We start from the raw sequence: 19,567 nt of genomic DNA, 5'->3' as shown, positions 1-19,567 counted from the left end.
AATACAATACAGACAAAATTATTCATTGTTTTTATTCAATGTCCATCTGGTATGTACAGTACTTTTTAATAGCACCCTATGGCACTTTAAGACATGAGTGGTATAATCTTAACTGATCAAAAGTCACATTATTGATATAATTATCCAATCTTTCACAGATAACAAAAATACCATATTAAAAAAAAATCCATATTTCATTTGAAGATAGCAGTTTCTATTTAGACTAATACACACTCTCCCGTCTTAACTACAGTACATAAAATGCTACAAAAAAATTAAATTACACTTATATTTAGATTTGATGGAAAACATCACCATACATACATCACCGGTCCTCTGATAGATATATATATATATACACACACACACACACACACACACAAAACATTTAATGGATTTATTTACTATTAACAGATGTGGGCACCTCAGTGTTGGCATGTTTTGAACGTCGTTTTGCATCCACTTGAATGTATGAATGCAAATTCTCCCATGCATGTGTTAGAAATTACACATTAATATTACATTATTAAAGAAGTGTTTGTATATGACAATTATTTCAGTGCAATAAAAATAATAACACTAACACTGATGGGTAAGTAACCTGACTTTCTATTTCATGAATGGAAAGATCCAGTTAAAAATATCAAAATTGTAGTGTAAAAGAAGAAAAATACACAAAAAAGCACTTTAAATACTTCAAATCAAAGTAAACATGAACAGCTCAAGTAGATTTGAATTTATGTGCTCTTTACATAAACAGATGAACGCTCAATGAACTGGTCCAATGCTCTTCTGAAGTCAGGATGTAGAATGCATGGATTCTAGAACAAGCCGTCATGATTTCAATCATGATTTGTATGTAGTGTGATTAGGCACTAGGTGGCACACTTGCTGTGTTTGTCTGAATGCATATGTCTATTATGAGTTTAAAGCAGGGTCCAAGTGTTTCAAAGCCCCTCCCACCAGGTGTAAGCTACCTGTGATGAGGACGTGTATGTTCACGGCCTCTCGTAGCGGCGCAGCTTTCGCGTTTATGCTTGGTTTAACGGGTATGATGCATTTGTTTGGGTCTGACAGAATCGAGTCTCTTCCTTGACTGATCCACTGCAGGGCGCTGAGGATGCAGGGAAACACTAGTGTGTCACTGTGCCTTTCAGTCACTAAGGGCAAACTGCCCCCGATCAGAAGCTCCGCCTCTGGTTTCTCCTGCTGGCCATTCAGAATGCGCCAGCTCTGCTGGTTGTCCAGGCAACGTGTGAGCATGTTCTCCACGGACACGTTAAAGTTCTGTTGGTCTGAAGAACAGTGTGTTAGTAAAATACCACTGCACTGTCCACACTGGCACAAACATGACACTGTAAGGCAGTAAGCTAACTGATATGAAACTTCATAAGTGACTGATCTGAAATATTAATTACAAAAACAGCACGTGAGACGCAACTAAAACTCACAAGTTGATTCCGATAGTCTGATGTTGACAATTTGCTAAGTGAATAACTTGATACTCTAAAAAGCAAAAAAAATAAAATACAAACATTTTAAATTGGACTAAAATATTTTTATAAATGCTTTATGGAAGTTCGCCATGGAATAAAAAAATTAAAAAGTTAATTACGACTTTTTATCTCACAATTCTGACCTTTTGTCTCTCAATCGCGAGATATAAACTTTTGCATTTATGATTATTATTATTATTTTTATTTTATTTTTTTATTCTGTGGAGGAAACAAACTTCCATACTTAAAAAAGTTGCTTAAAAAAGCACAAATAAATCTAAAATAATACAAAATAAATGTATATAAAGTTCATTATTATTTTATAAAATGTTTTAGAATATATCATATATCAAATCATATATTATAATATTAATGGAAATCTTCAATAATTTGCAATGTATTTTGGGATTGCCTGATTGTGCTGCACATTTTGGGCTTAAAAGGCATAATTTTTGAACACTATTAGCATCAGGAATAAAACAATCATGCCTAAAATGTTGCCTATGTAGACAGCATCCTTGAATTGAAAGGCAGGAACACACCAAGCTGATTCCAACGAACTAGTGGTGATGAAAGCAGACTAGGGGGTTGGCTCACGTTGGCAGCGTCTGTGTCCAAAGTTTGCCTGACACACCAAACCGATGCTAAACAGCCGACGGCCAAGTAGCACGTCCGTTCTGCTTTGCTATTGCCTGATTCATGATAATAATCTGTACGATATTGTGATCTGAGCACATGTCGTTAACGTAATATCTATCAGCTAACACCGGTCTCACGTCCGTTCTGCGCCTGATTAAGATGAAATGCCTTTCCATACAAGCAGGTGGCAGTATCTGAACAGCCAATCAGAATGATCAGATGCACCGAAGGACAGACGAGCACCGACGCTGATTCAAACCGTCGAATTGGCCGACGAGGACCAACTTCAGCCGACGGTGTGGAACACACTGAGAAAACTTAGTCGGCCGACAAACAAAAACTGCCCGAAGGGCTTGGTGTGTTCCTACCTTAAAAGAGTGCTTAAAGTGCATATTGCAGGTTTAACATTTTTTTCGAGATGAATATATAACCTTGTACAAAAATACCATATAAAAAGGTACTGCAGGGTTTAAAAATGTTTTGCGAGACATAAGGGCATTAATTTAATAGATAAAGTGACGGTCTCTGTAAAAAACGCTTTTTTTTTCAGCGTCGCGTCATTTTACGTCACTACAGGGAGATGTTCGCAGAGCTCTGTGTTGATTCAGTGCAGCAGAATATATTGGTATTTAGCAACAGCGGCCGTGAATCAGTGTGTTTTCGGTAGTTTTTGTATTCTATTTATCATCGTAATGGTAAATTATTGTGTATGTGGAGGTTGCACAATCTTCAGCCTGTCAGGACATCGAGTACAGAGGTTTACTAACAAGAAAAACTACGCTGCTATCTTCTGTGCCGGGGTTTGTTTTGTGCAGGTGAAGAGAAGGGACTTCACTTCTGCATGTGCTTCGAAAAACGCGTTCATTTTAGACTGGAGGATTATCATCCTGGCGATATGATGGGAGTTAAACATTGTAATACTTCTGTAAATGATTATAATGAATAAACTTACACACACGATGCTTCTTCACCGTTTTTACTTGAATCAGTTTCAACACTGATAAATACAAATTATGTACACATGCATACAGTCTCACACTTACACAAAACAGTTTTGAATTATGTGCTGGTAATGTAAATACTCCAATTTCATGCATGCCATGTATGTAAACTTATATATACATAAGTTCACACAACTACATAATCACGGCGTCATATACATCTTCACACGATCAGTGAATGGGCACGGAATAAACTCATAACACAGAATTAATGAATAAAGGATAACATGAAACACATACAGTAGCACTATATGTTTGGCCGCCGACGGGAGACATGATCACGGATCCGTCAGAGATGCAGCTCGATGAAGACTTACGGTGCACATTTTAAGTTTTGTGTTTGATTATTACATTTGCTAACTACCAAATCAGTCGTGATGAGAAACGGCTATATCACGTAACGTAAGTGTGGACGGATATTAACGTGTGTGACATACGCTTGATCAAAGTTTATTCGTTTCTGTTATTAGTAATCAGTTACTCCTAGATGACCAATAGCTTTGCTATTGCCTGATTCATGATAATAATCTGTACGATATTGTGATCTGAGCACATGTCGTTAACGTAATATCTATCAGCTAACACCGGTCTCTGTCCTGTTCTCCACTGCTTATCCTCACACAACAGCTCAATTTGTCTCTTTTGACCGTTATTCTGTCTAATTCTCGCCTGTCCCTGCTCTCTTGACCACATAGCAGGCTAATTGTATGGCTGTGATTAGTTATAAGAGGATAAATAAGCATTTACAATTTCCTCAGCGTCCGAACTGTCATTGCGATCCATTGTTTTCCTATAGTTTATATTGATCGCGTTCCCTTCAGTGACGTCACGTCCGATTTGGCATTTTTCAGATGCGGAAGTAAAATTTTCTCACAAAAAACAACTCCAGAAGCCTATGTAGCGTATTTATGCGTGTTTTTTCAAGAAAATCTATTTCATACATTATTTTTCTACACAATGAATCACTAAAGCTCTAACCTGCAATATGCCCTTTAAGCTGTGGTCAAAAACACACAAACACAGTTCTTTAAGCAGTCCAGATTAAAGGTCCTAAATGGTCCTAATCCAACATTTATATAGTCTTTTTGATTGACTAGATTTTACACAGGTCTGTGGCTGGAAACATCTCTTACCTGCATTACAGGTCGCTATGGCCTCTGTGATGTTCGGACAGAACACAGCAAAGTCGAAATGGCAGGGCTAAAACATACAGCATTTCAAAATGAGTCTCTGGGTTACTTTAGAAGAGTGACATGATTAAAAAGCATGAATTGATAACTCACCGCAAGCAGTTTGAGCATGGCGGCACAGTCTCTCTCTCCTGTTGCATTGAATAAGAGAACCCTCACCACCGAACCCCTGCAAACACACAACATTGAACAACAGCACATTTAACAACCATCTGCAGATATGCAATGTTTAAGAACCACTTCAATGCTGAATGTAGGTCAGTGTCATATTAATATAATTAATTTACTATTACAGCATTTAGAATTACCATCAGTTAGATTTTTTTTAGTTCATTGCATTCTTTACCCAGCATTTCTCTCATGATGTGTTGCAATCTCATTAAACCAGTGGACACAGGCTTGCATGCTGCGTGTGGTATGAGCTCCGTCCATGAAATACGTCACAGGGCCGTGTTTTAGAGTCTGATTGCGCCCAGGCCACTCAGTCTCTGCAAGACCTGTCAAAACATCAAATATTGTATATTGACTACAATTTTGAGGCACCAAGACCTTTCCATTTAGAAATCTTGTAACATAGTGGTTAACCCTCTGGGGTACTTTATTTATGGGTCACACTCGGGACCTTCGGGTCAAAAATGACCCGGAGGGCAGGATTAAGATTTTAAAAAATTTGAGCAAAATCAATGAAATATATTTTTGTTCAATAATATTTTTTCTTTTTTGGTGTTTTGAGACATTTTATGAGTTATAATTAATATTAATGCAATAATTATGACAAATTTTTTCCCATTGAATATAATAGAAAATTTATATATATATATATATATATATATATATATATATATATATATATATATATATATATATATATATATATATATATATATATATATTTTTTTTTTTTTTTTTTTTTTTTTTTTTTTTAAAGATGTATTTCATTTTAGAGACAAAAGCAATTTTTTAAATGAGATCGGTGCCATCCGGTGGACACATTGAGCATTTTTATTGTGCAATAGCACATTCTTACCAATATAGTGGATTACAGCTCTCTGTAGAAAGGCTTGTGAATTCTAGTGATTTTTGCACATATTTGCCAATTTTTTTCAGGTTGTTGATTTTAATATATAATAATTGTTCTTACGCATGCGCTCATTTCAAAAACACAGTAACAGTCTTTGGTTTCTCAGTCGATGAAAAGATCCTCTTGGAAATGGTAATTTGAAGTGCCAGTTTTACTTTATAATACAGTCAAACCTGAACATTGCATTAGAAAGAGAACAAATGGAAAGCATTTTGTTACCCATTGTTTTAATTCTAACTTAATAAAAATGCAATTCTTTCAGTCATAACATATTTTTATTAATCTTTCATAATAAACATGTTCATTGAAATAATTTTTTGCAATTCAATGAACAAATTCAATAAACAGTAACTCAAAATTGGCAACATCAAATAATGAACAAAAAACTAAAATAACAATAAAAGTATAATAATTATTATCAAACAATGGAAAATAGAAAAATAAAAAGTTTTAAATACCACAACTATATATTTACATATTATTATGTGCATAGTACAGTATAAAATGCATTGCGGCCTACGGAAAGTCCCAACAATTCACAAAAACCTAACATGTGTGTGCGTGTCTATTTTGCAATCTTGATGGCTTACAGTCTCATGCTTTCATTGCTGTGTGCTTTTTTTGTTACTTAGTGGTTAAATAGTTGATTTTATTTCACACATTTTCCAAAATTAGCTTTTACAGTGACACGTTTATTTGTGTGTTTGTATGTTTATGTGTGTGTAGGTGTGTGTGTGTAAGTGTGTTTGTCTGTTTTGCACTCTTAATGTTTTAGAGATTCACCCCTTCACTGTTGAGTCATTTTTTTATGCATCCTGGCTGATCTGTAGATTGTATGCACAAAAAACTCTGTATTTTCATATTTTTGCCAATTTCCCTTTCATTTCCTATGGGGGTCAATTTTTTTATGACCATTTAAACTTTTCAAATTCTGTCCCCAATTTTTTGGGGTGTTCATATACCAAGTACCAATAAAGTCACCAAGTTTCGGACCATTCCGATGAGGCTACGATTTAACATTTTTTAAATAAAACGCTTCGGGTCATTTTTGGAAATCTTTTCCAGTTCATTTCTTCTTTTCAGTCAGTTCAGGCCAGACAAGAGTAAAAATATGAACATACCAGAGAGCTGCTTTATAGAAGAAACTGGAGTTGTACTTCTAGTTCAAAGACACACTGACACTGTTTTTTCATATTTAATATTGTAAAGCTGCTTGTTTATAATATATTGTATAAAGTTCTAAACTATATAAATAAACGTCACATAACTGGACAGTGCCGAAATGCAGAGCTTGTGCAAACGTATCCACATTGCTATGATCAGATGCATTCTTTACTGCTTTACTCAAGGCTGCTTTTGGTTTAGTTTTTAATTAGGCTGTGCAGTGTGTTTTTACAGACCTTTGATCATTGCAGGACTAGGCTGGAACGCTGGAGCTGGACTCACACCGCTGAACTCTACTAGAGATGACGCAGGATCTGAGGAACAAACAGCTGATTAAAAACACAACAAAAGAGATGTAAACTAATCCCCAAAGAGTCAGAAACACACACCTGTGAGGAAGTGTCTCTGCAGCCATGTTTGTGACAGCTGTAGAGCCAGAGAAGCGTTGCTGCGCTGATGGTGACCAGCCAAACCCAACAGGAGCGAGCCCTCGCTCTCATACTCGTCCAGATCAGGACACACTGACAACGAACACTGAGAGAGAAAAACAGAGAACAATGTCAGCAAATTAACTGCATTCTGAGTTGTGTATCTGCAGTATGTTTGTATTTCTCACCCCAATTTCTTCGGCTCTCTCTTGAAGCACCTTCATCGGCCCGTCAGGCTGTTTGACTGTGAATGCAGGAACCCCCGGCTGCAATAAACACACATTCACTGAACACCTTCAAACACACTCAGTTTTTACAGTTAAAAAGCACAAATATTCACCTTAAAAATCCCTCCTTTCTGCCAGGCAATTTTCTCAATGCTGTCTCCCAGTATGCTGGTGTGATCTATGCCCAGAGAGGAGATACCACACACCCAGGGACGCCTAGGATACACAAGATACATTTCAAGAACTTTAAAGTGAAGCGTGTCATTTCTTGTAAATATTTAAAGTGCCCCTATTATGTTATTTTAAAGGCTCCTAATTTTGTTTGAAATTAGATTCAAATCGCATTTTTGGAAATCTGTTTCAGTCTGACTGCTCTGATCTGATCTCACATGGTTTATGTGACTTTCTCACACCACATAAAACATAAATGTCAGACGCCGTTATAGGAAACATGCTGAAAGCCACTGTGGAAACAAGCTTGTGTTGTTGCAAAGTGTTGGATAAACAGAAAATGACAATATAAGGGACTCCTCCATGTTGCGGTTGCTGTTGTTGTTTTTGGCATATACCTACCAATGCAACAACATTCCCATAGAAACCAATGCAATATATCCCAGAAATCAAAAGAGTGGCATGGACACGCAAATTGGATCTGAACAGCTGAGATACACAATGTGGACAGTCAATAATTTTAGCTCAGATACACAAATAATCAGATTTGGACTGACAGTGTGAACGTAGCCTTAGAGACTAAGATAATATTAAATAGTGGGCGAGATGATTTTATAAATAAGGACCACTGATTGGTTCATTTTGTCAGTCAGGATCATGGATAAAGATAATGAGGATACACTAAACTTTTGAAGAATGCAAATCAATGATTGGTTGATTTGAGAGAAATGTGTCATGCTTAAACTATGAAACCAGGCGAATGAAGATGAAACAGCTGAAACTAGGCTAAAGCGGCACAAAGAGAGAATTAGACACGCTACACTGAAGCATATGGGAGGGAGATCAGAAAACACTACTCTGGTACCTAATGATATTGGTGCAGTCATACGCTCCACCAATCCCCACCTCAATGACAGCCAAATCAACCTGAGCAAGAAGAGAAATAGAGAATTTAGCTCAATTAATAATCAGTATCTATAATAAAGGACAACTAGCATGATTTAATGTTACTCACCTTCTCTTGCAGAAAGACATGGAAGGCCAGAATTGTTAGAAAGCGAAAATAAGCAGGCATGCTGCCACCATTGGCATCCTGAAAGGTCAAACAACTTATTTAACTTTTGCACTTTTAGAAATCACTCATACTATTGCTCTGCTTTGCCATTTATGGAAGATACATGGATGTAAATGTTCAAAGATGCATTTAGGTTCAAGTGTCTGAACAAACGGCACTGTTTCCTTCCTCACATGATTGACATGCTGTTGTGATTTTACAATTACATGACCAGACGCCTCACATTTACACTTAACACAATTAACATGGTACAGACACAAACCCAGAGGAGCAGTCAGCAGGAAACACGCAATCCTTTCAGAGGAATAATAGCTTTAGAGCTCAATATGTAGAGAAACCAACCAGATCACTGTATAAAGCTATTACTAAGTACAAAAATGAATATATTAATCTTCTTCAGAGGTAAAAAGCTCAGATATTTGTACATTTTCACTCAAAGCAGTGAATAAAAGAATTTAAAGGGTTCACATTCCTATTATTTTGTATAATTTCTTGCACCAAAAACCCTATTTTTCATGGCTATTTCCCACTCTTTCTCAGCGCCAGAACCAAACAGACTCCTTTTCACATATGCAAATGCAAATATTTATATATGTAAATCACAATTGAGATCAGCTAATCTTTACCTATCAGTATATAATCACACTCTCATCATGTTAAAGGGTAAGTTCACCCAAAATTAAAATTCTGTCATTAATTACTCGCCCTCATGTCGTTTCATACCTATAAGACCTTCATTCATCTTCAGAACACAAATTAAGATATTTTTGACAAAATCCGATGGCTCAGTGAGGCCTCCATTGACAGCAAGATAATTAACACTTTCATATGCCTAGAAAGGTACTAAAGACATTTTTAAAACAGTTCATGTGACTACAGTGATTCAACCTTAATGTTACGAAGTGACGAGAATACTTTTTGTGCGCCAAAAAACAAATTAATGACCACAATATCTAGTGATGGGTGATTTCAAAACACTGCTTCATGAAGCTTCAAAGCTTTACGAATCCTTTGTTTCAAATCAGTGGTTCAGAGCGTGCATCAAACTGCCAAAGTCATGCCCCCCAGTGGTGAACCATTGAAAATTTTAAACACTTTATGACATGATGAAGCCTTGTTTACTGAAATCACATGACTTTGGCAGTTTGATGCACGCTCTGAACCACTGATTCTAAACAAAAGATTCGTAAAGCTTCAAAGCTTCAAGAAGCAGTGAACCATCACTAGATATCGTTGAATAAAGCAGTTATTTTGCTTTTTGGTGCACAAAACATATTCTCGTCGCTTCATAACATTAAGGTTGAACCACTGTAGTCACATGAACTGTTTTAAATATGTCTTTAGTAGCTTTCTGGGCATGTGGAAGTGTTAATTATCTTGCCGTCAATGCAGGTCTCACTGAGCCATCGGATTTCATCAAATATATCTTAATTTGTGTTCTGAAGATGAACGAAGGTTTTACGGGTGTGGAATGACATGAGGGCGAGTAATTAATGACAGAATTTTCATTTTTGAGTGAACTAACCCTTTAATGTGTTCAGGGTTGTGTCATAACCATTGTGATTTATGACTTATGATGTTTTTACCATTAGTTCTCATAAATGGTCTGGTGTATAAATGTAGACTGTGTACTTGGGAAGGAGTTTGAGTTGTGAAAGTCTAAATTGCATAGTGACTTTTTTTAAAAAATAAATAAATAAATAAATAACATCCAACTCACCTTTGTCTCCTCCAGTCGCCTGTACACCTGCCAGAAGTATTTGGTGAAAAGCTCTTTTCCTATTGGCTGCCCATTGATTCTGATTCGCTCTCTTACTTGCACCAGATGAGGTGAACTAAAAATCAAGAAAACATACAAAACAACCAATTCACAAAAGATAACACATAAAACGTAAGGGCTTTACTACAGTGTTTGTTTAAACCCTATATAACCCTCTGAAGTCTTACTGTGAACAATGGTCAGTGATTATGTAAATCATTAAGCCTGAGATAAAATTCAACTAAACAAAACTTAGGACAGACTGATTACATCATTTACAAGGTAATACTGACCCAACACATAGCTTTACTGTTTACTCTGAGAACTGGTTTATTTCAGTGAACGATCAAGCAAAGTTCAGCGTGAACTTATATGTATGTGCATGCATGAATGAATGAAGAGTTACACAACACTTACTCTGATTTAAAAAACCTACCGCTCCCACAATCACCACAGAATGACTATAAACACACTTTAGCTCCAAACACTGAATTATTTTGACTGGTTATAATACCTGTAGAATCCAGTGCGGAAGCCATAGTTTCTCAAAATCTGTTCTGTAAAGGCACATGTTGAACCCTGAGAAAAATAAAATAATTTTAGCATTTCATTAAACTTTCGTAACTTCATTCAGTGGTTAATCCCTCATTTAACTGGTTTACCTTTCCTTTTGTTCCAGTTACGTGAATAATATTGAGACGATCAAGTTCTTCTACCTGAACACACAGAACACATCAGTTGAATGGTTGATATTTGAACATGATTCAACAAGTCAAGAAGAGAAGGAACTTGGCTTCACAATGAATTGCAGAGTTGAGTTGCTGATGTTTCATCACACTTAGGCATATATTGACTATTTATGATGATTTAAATGGGTTTTATAATAGTTTTACAATTATAACAGTTATATAGTCTCAATCAGTTGTAATTAGGGGTCAAGCACCGAAGGTTCAGAGGCACCCATTGAACCTGTTGGCGTTCTTCTTCTGCTCTGCCCACAGAACCGCTTGCTTTGGCACACTGATAGAGGCCAGTCTGAACTGTCACCATAGTAAATTTGATATATTCCATCATGAAAATTTTCCCGCCATTTTTAATTTTCCGAAAAACCTACTTTTTCCAAACTCCTCATAGGCCGTTGCTTAGTTCTTCATGAAAATTGAACCAGATCATCTTCTGAACATGTCAAGAAGTTGTGGAATTCAAGTCTATTTGTCAAACCATTTTAAAAAAAAACACGCAAACGTATTTTACGTAACGCTTGCGAAAATAGACAAAGTTTTATCATATTCTGACCAAACTTGGTCCATGTCATTACTAGCATGCCCTGAGGTTACATGCTGCATTTCGGCACAGCACCACCTACTGGTCTGAAATAAGAAACAATTACATTTTTACTCATAACTTCTGAACATTTTGTCAAAAAAAATCATTAAAAAGTGGTCTCATTAGATTAGAGGCGTTGAATAATATCCAATTTTCCCATATCGGCCATTTTGGCCATCAGCCATTTTGAATTTTGTAGTAAAATGCTGCATTTTACAAACGCATGAACATATCATTACGAAACTCGGTGTGGGTCATCGGCAAGATGCACTGAATGAGTCTGAGAAGATTCGGGCCAAAAAATATTTACATGCTTATAACTTTGGATGTTCATAAATATCTACAACTCCAAATCAAAATGAGATATTTTCATTAAATTCGACACGCTTATGTATGGGGGCACTCTGAGAACACACAAAAAAGCTGTGGGACTATAATTGAACAAAACATGAACTACACTCTAACCTACAGTATTATTGGTCTGATTGACTTCAAAATTAACATGCAGTGTCTTTGTCTCAGTTGCTATCATAGTCCATTATGACAATGTTGGTCTGCTGCTAGCTTCCTTGTTTGCTTCTGTTGTGCTTGGTCCCTTAATTGCTGCTTGCAGCTATATTTTATAGTAGTTTTACAATTTTGAAACTTTTGTTTTTATGTTACAAAACATGAAGCTGTTTTTGCACTGTTATGTCAGACTAATTTGCTATTAATCTGATCTTTCATTTGGTCTGTCAAGTTGCAAATAAAAATAAAAGAATTAAACAAAATTAAGTACCTTTTATATGCATTTAATTTACTGGATTATCCGAAAATAGGCTTTACCACATGGTTACTTAATATACAAAAACATACAAAGGGCTAACACAATTACATTATAGAAATCTAATATAAGCATATGCTGAAATTGAATGAATACTTTTTATACAATATTTACTTAATTTACTAAAAAACATTTAAAAACGGAATATGTATATTATCCATTCACTACGCTCTCAAACACATCTACTAATCGGTTAAAGAGGAATGGTTATTTGCCAAGACTGATACCAATAAAGGCAAAATTTTGGTCATACCGTCTGCCCCAATTACGAGTAATGTTAGTGTAGTGCAGCTGAGGTTTGACACCTTGAGTCCTGCCCGCTGAAGAAAGCCTCGCATGGCCTGCAGCTGGAGCTGAGGATGACCTCTCTCTCTCTTCACCTGCTCCAGAGCACTGGCGTTGGTCTGGAGAGTGTTGAGGGTGCACACAGCATCCTGAAAGACATCCATCATGCTACAGCTGGATCTCAAAGACTTCATGCCATCTCAAACACCAACCCATGGAGCAAGACACGAGGTTTACATCCAATACAGATTTATGACTCGCAATACATATGCAGGAATTAAATATTCAGAGAATAGCCAGATATCCATGAGGAGGTCTAGTCTCTACAAACTGAGAATTTACTGCAGCTTTACTAACAGCACTGAACTTCTGAACTCTTTCATAATATTTAGTCAATGTTTAGCCAGAATATCTGGTACTACAATCATATTACAACTGACAAATGAAAACTAAATTTGTGATATATTGCTGAATGTTATGGTTGGTTGGTGAACATGTTCAGATGAATCATATGAGCAACTGGCATATATATAATCACATATTATAATATTCACATATTCACTTAATGAAACATCCCCCTCCTGTGAATGATCTAGTCCTTATATATAACACACTACCAGTCGAGAGTTTGGAAACTACTATTTTTAATGTTTTTGAACGAAGTCTCTTATGCTCATTAAGGCTTCATTTATTTCATAATAAATACAGAAAAAACAATAATATTGTGAAATGTTATTACAATTTAAAATGTATGGTTTTCTATTTTAATATACTATAAAATATAATTTATTCCTGTGATCAAAGCTGAATTTTCAACATCATTACTCCAGTCATCAGTGTCACATGATCCTTCAGAAATCATTGGAATATGCTGATTTAATACTCAGTTATTATCATTGTTGAAAACAGTTGTGCTTCTTAATATTTTTTGGAACCTGTGATATTTTTTTCAGGATTCTTTGATGAATAAAAGGTTAAAAAGAACAGCATTTATTCAAAATATAAATCTAGCAGCACAACTGTTTCCAACATTAATAATAAATCAACATATTAGAATGATTTCTGAAGGATCATGTGACACTGAAGACTGGAGTAATGATGCTGACAATACAGCTTTGCATCACAGAAATATATATTATATATATATATATATATATATATATATATATATATATATATATATATATATATATATATATATATATATATATATGCATTTCCCCTGTATTTCTTACATTTTTCCCACCTTATTCAACAAGTACTGCACTGTCTAATAATATCAGATTTGCCATTTACTGTATTACTATTACTGTCATCTAATTCTTTATTGAATATAAATAACACACATACAGCTCAATTATGAATGAAATGATATCTTCACACACATGTATTTAATCCTCAGTTATGGCTGCCTGAGCACATGGCCTGAAAGTATGCAGAATATATGGCAAGCTGTTTTGACAACTATTGCTTAAACTAACTAGTACCTATTTTTATGTTACTAGTACTTATTAGTAACTAGTAAATAATCCAAATGTAATTATTAATCACACATTAGAAGTACCAATTCATTTTCTATCATCCAAATAGTGTCAAGTTTCGATTTCTTTGTTACTGGTAAAAACTTGCATTTTGTAACCAGTAGGGGTGTGACGAGACTAAAGTGTGACGAGATTTCTCGTCGAGGCGAAAAGTAGTCTCGTGATGTTGCCATGACAGAGTGTTAGGATGATTAGGAAAGAATATGCCACCGCTATATTTACATTACGCCTCAACTGTCTTTTTGCTTTGTGTTAAATAAAAAAACATTTAATTCAGTTGTATAACGGTCGCCGCCGCTCCATATTTAAAGAGTACGCGCGATCGCTGAAAGTGAAAGTAAACGCGCGCATTCAAACGTGATTTCAATACCCCGCATTTTCAAAGCGGCTCCCTGATGCATGCAAATATCTCTCGATTTGAAAGCTATTTTAGGCTGGGCAGTGTAGTTGTAACCATCTCTGTATCAAAGAAAAAGTTGGTTTTATTTGACCTTTAAATATAGAGAATGTGGTTGCACTTATTGTAAAGTGTTACTATAAAAACGAATAACAGTTTTCTCTTAATCTTATTAAGCACAAACAGTAAGGTTTCATTTGTTAACATTAGTTAATGCACTGTTAACTATCATATTCTTACAATGAATGACTATTTTTATTAACTAACATTCCGGTAAACAAAGATTAATAAATACTGTAGCAAATATATTGCTCATTGTTAGTTGATGTTGGTTAATACGTTAATGTTAATAAATGAGACCTTATTGTAGTGTAAGTGTATTACCATTTTTATTTATACTGTTTTTATGATCAGTTTGTGGAAAGGAGTTCAGTTAGGAGGTCAAAAGTTGTAGAAGTTCATAAATCATGTACAGTAAGGTCTGAAGAGACTGAAATCATACAGAAGAGAAGTCAGTCAGATGAGTTTGTTGCAAAACCTTTTACAGTACTTGAGTATTGTTGTCTTTTACTACATTTGATAATTCATACTCAGAAAGTAGAACTGAATGACATTCATTATAAGATGATTAGTTAAAACATTTAAAATACACCTGCAGAATATGTATTTCACCATTGAGGATTTCTTAAAAATAGTGTGTAAAAATCTTGTCTCGTCTCGTGAACTCAATCTCGAGTCTCGTCTCACCCCCTAGTAACCAGCAACCGTTACTTCCAAACAGTAACACGTTTCTATTTTTTTGTTACTGGTAAAAACTTGCATTTTGTAACCAGTAAACGTTACTTCCAAATAGTAACACATTTTTATTTTTTTGTTACTGGTAAAAACTTGCATTTTGTAACCAGTAACCGTTACTTCCAAATAGTGACACGTTTCTATTTCTTTGTTACCGGTAAAAACTTGCATTTTGTAACCAGTAATGTTACCTCCAAACAGTGACACGTTTCTATTTCTTTGTCACTGATAACAATTTGAATTTCGTAACAGGTAACGTTAACCGTAACTACTAGGAAAATCACTAGAAGCAAATAAATAAGTAGTATCTCATAAATAAGTGCTAATAACATTAAATTATTTATGGATGAAAGTTAAACGGCTTGCCATAAGAACTCAATGGAGTGCACATGATACTCTTACCACGCGCACAGTACGCAGGAAACAAATTGCCGCTCTTTGATTTTAAACTCTAACGGCTGATGTAACAACTGTCACGGATGAATCAGCCGCGTGCGCTGGATTTACAGAATTATTTTATATGAGCCAAAACAAAACTTCCAGCCTAAACCTTCCAGGTAAAAACAAAGTTCACAAACTTACCATTAATTGTAAATTATTTCCATAGATACGCATAACATTCAGACAAGAGCGTTCAAATGCTTTACCTGATAGTCCATTCTTCGGAACCGCGGAGCAGCTTTTGTGCTGGAGAACCTCAATGACAGTTCGGCAAAGTTGGTCCAGTGTCGGTTACGCGCCGAGACTTCGGTACACGCGCGTAAACGCTCCAGCACGCGGAACAGGCGCATGGTGACTCGTAGAGTGCAGGAAGCAGCACCAAATTTGGGGAGTTTTCCTGTCAATATGGAACTCCGTGTCATACCACGCCTCCTTTCCGTTTACCATACAGATTTCACTACTGTTTATTGTTATTGTCAGTGCGAATGACAGCAATTTGGTGCAATTCGGATAAATAGATAAGAATTAAATGATGATTTGTGATTCGAGGAAGGCGGTTTGCAAAGTAAAGAGGCTGCAAAAGCGGACAGCTAATCAGCACAACATTTCCAGTTCGCTGTCGATTAAGACATCCTGTTTTAACCAGGTTGCGTGTTCGAAATCTCAGAGAAATATGTCGCGCTGCACAGCTGCATCTTTAAAAAACTGGATTTCCCTGGTTTGCCATGCAGTGCTACTAAAGCGCTTCTCACGTGTCAGCTGTCTTCAAGAGCAGAAGAGCACACATAGTACTGCGCATGCGTATTCTCACTTTTAACACGGTACCGCCGCCTACTGGACAAACAACATGAGAGTGTAAATCAGCTCAGATTTTAGGGTTTAGTTAGCTTTATAGTTTATTTATTATTAATTTTTTTTATTTATTTATTTACATTTAATTAATTAATTAATTTAGTTAATCAACAATATGATCATTAAAGTAATTTAAAAAGCATATAGTGGAAGAAAATGTTTCATGCATGTTACATTATTTTTTTTTTTAAATTTAATTAAAAATAATAAAAATATATTTTAGATTTTTTTGTGAGATAAAAAGTTTGTTAAATTAACATTTACATTAATTAAAGGGTTAGTTCACCCAAAAATTAAAATTATGTAATTTATTACTCACCCTCATGTTGTTTCTCACCCGTAAGACCTTCGTTCATCTTTGGAACACAAATTACGATATCTTTTTATGAAATCCGATGGCTCAGTGAGCCTATTGCCAGCAATGTCCAGAAAGGTACTAAAGACATATTTAAAACGGTTCATGTCACTACAGTGATATATAATAATATTATTATAAATATTATAAATACATAATATTATAAAGCAATGAGAAAACCTTGTGAGCCTAAAAACAAAAATAAAATAATGACTTTTCAACAATATCTAGTGATGGGCGTTTTCAAAACACTGCTTCGAAGCTTTACGAATCTTTTGTTTCAAATCAGTGGTTCGAATCGCGTAAATGAAGCCTCGTTTACTGAAATCACATGACTTTGGAACTCCGAACCACTGATTCAAAACAAAAGATTTGTAAAGCTTCGAAGCAGTGTTTTGAAATCAATAAATATTGTTGAAAAGTCGTTATTTTGTTTTTAGGCTCACAAACAGTATTCTCGTCGCTTTATAATATTAAGATTTACTGTAGTCACGTGAACTGTTTTAAATAGGTCTTTAGTAGCTTTCTTAAAGTTTTAATTATCTTGCTGGAAATAGAGGCCTCACTGAGCCATCGAATTTCATCAAAAATATCTTAAACGTCTTACGGGTGGTGAACGACATGAGGGTGAGTAATAAATTACGTTATTTTCATTTTTGGGTGAACTAACACTTTAATATCCACAATCAGGAAGCAAAGTGTTGTACTCTCTCGCAATTTTGATAAATGGCCAGTAGATGTCGCAACAAGACAGTGGATGATTCTCTGATGATGAATCAAGGCAGTTATTGAAGAGCCACATTATGATTGACTGTCGTATTCACCACATAAATACATAATTTATTTCGAAAGATTCATATTCAAAAAAATGTATAACTGTGTAATTATTTCAAAAACGTTTTTGACGTGTGGTAAAACATTTAGGGGGTGGTGTGGCAATGCTGGTAAATGGAAAGTCCTCGGCTCGATCCTAGAGGTTAACCCTACCCACTTACTTATTGCTCCACTGTGACCCATGGGTTAACAGAGCAGACGTGCGTTTGCGTACATCCCATTATCAGTGCAGGACAGCTGGATCGTCCAACGCACGACAGTGAGGTGAAATTCCTGAGAAAAGCCACATATCAGGAGATGATCAAAGTAACTACTAACAGCTCCTTATTAAAGTTGTCCAACCATGTGATGACATTTAGTCCGGTGTCTTTTTGCTTCATTACGTGCTAAATCCATTCCCGTGATGAGAATCCGTCGATTAGCCTGCTGAGATGGAAAATATGCGAATCTCAGCTCTGTTTATCTTTTTGAAAGTGGCCTATGCCGTGATAGTGAGCAATTTAAATAATGAGCAGCCATTCTCCTGTTCATCTGCGTGCAAACACGGTTTATCTCAGCGGAACATGTGAGTGAAGCGATTACGACGAGACTAGATGTCAAGGATTTGGTCAGAGAGGTGCAAGAAATGAGAATGTTACCCCTGCTAACAGGGAACAACAGGTTTGCAGAACTTTAGTGAAGATTTTCTCCTGAACAAACATTATTCCAGGAGCGAGTTCGTTTAAAGTTAAGTTAGAAAGTTTGCACAAAAACATTGTTTCATGAGAAACGTTTACAGTGGGTGAAGAAATGAGTCATTCCAAGAAACCAGTACGATTGGAGTCCTTCTGACCTTTTTCAGTCTGTTGGGTCAACAAAATATATTTTTAAAAGCTTTTTGTATTAATTATAATGTCTCCTTTGGTAATGTTTAAAAACATGACATACATTGTTTCTTCATATTAGAAGTTATTATTCTTTCTTTTTTTTCAGTTGACACCAATTATTTTGTCACGTCCCTCGAGGCCTTCTATGTTCTTGGGATATGAATAATAAAATGAGAGAAAAGTTCATTCATTTTACCATTAATATCATAAATATCCATCTGTGCTTTTTTGTTGGTAATGTTTTTTCTAAGTAAATTCATGATTATTCATTAAAACCACATTATTTAGTTCCTTACCTCAGTAACCCCTCAACCCTGTTACACAAACCATTATCCCCCTATAATAAATCGAACTGATACCTTTTTTTTTTAATTATTATTATTATTAACCAATTAGTAATGTACAAACAACATGGCATTATTAACACATAGTTGCATTACAATTTACAGAACAGGTGCATGAGAGAATACAATATAACAGATAAAAGCAAAATAATAGTAAAATAAATAATTAAATAAAATCTGATAAAGGGGGCTAGGGTTTTTCTTTTAAATCATATTCTTCTATAGTGGAAAAAAGCTTTATTGCATTTTTCTTTTTCATCACTTTGAGGGCTTTACTCATTATGAAATACATAAAACATTGGTTTCACCTTCAAGTACTTAGATTTGTGTATATAAAATTTTCCCAGCATAAGAATGTTAACCAGGAAGTCATCTTTGTTACTGTTCATTATAAGTCCGTAGGTGATGTAATAAACTGATACTTATGTGACATCATTAATACATCATAGAAGTCTGACATCATAGAAGTCTTCTGAA

At 35.3% G+C, this 19,567-nt stretch overlaps 1 protein-coding gene across 1 annotated transcript; it reads right to left on the bottom strand.

Moving 5' to 3' along the window:
* Positions 1–45: 45 nt before the first annotated feature.
* On the bottom strand, positions 46–16,435 carry fpgs (folylpolyglutamate synthase). The gene is made up of 15 exons (XM_067375662.1): positions 16,046–16,435; positions 12,686–12,814; positions 10,894–10,947; positions 10,746–10,810; positions 10,193–10,307; positions 8,413–8,490; positions 8,263–8,324; positions 7,340–7,442; positions 7,188–7,265; positions 6,961–7,105; positions 6,808–6,885; positions 4,673–4,823; positions 4,420–4,495; positions 4,270–4,336; positions 46–1,295 (listed from the first exon to the last, which is right to left on the bottom strand). The coding sequence occupies exons 1-15, from the start codon at positions 16,259–16,261 to the stop codon at positions 919–921; spliced, it is 1,794 nt and encodes a 597-aa protein (XP_067231763.1). The 5' UTR covers positions 16,262–16,435; the 3' UTR covers positions 46–918.
* Between the last annotated feature and the right edge of the window lie 3,132 nt (positions 16,436–19,567).

Source organism: Chanodichthys erythropterus, chromosome 22, assembly GCF_024489055.1.
Source record: "Chanodichthys erythropterus isolate Z2021 chromosome 22, ASM2448905v1, whole genome shotgun sequence".
Lineage (NCBI taxonomy): Eukaryota > Metazoa > Chordata > Actinopteri > Cypriniformes > Xenocyprididae > Chanodichthys > Chanodichthys erythropterus.
This window is presented reverse-complemented; position numbering and strand designations above follow the sequence as displayed.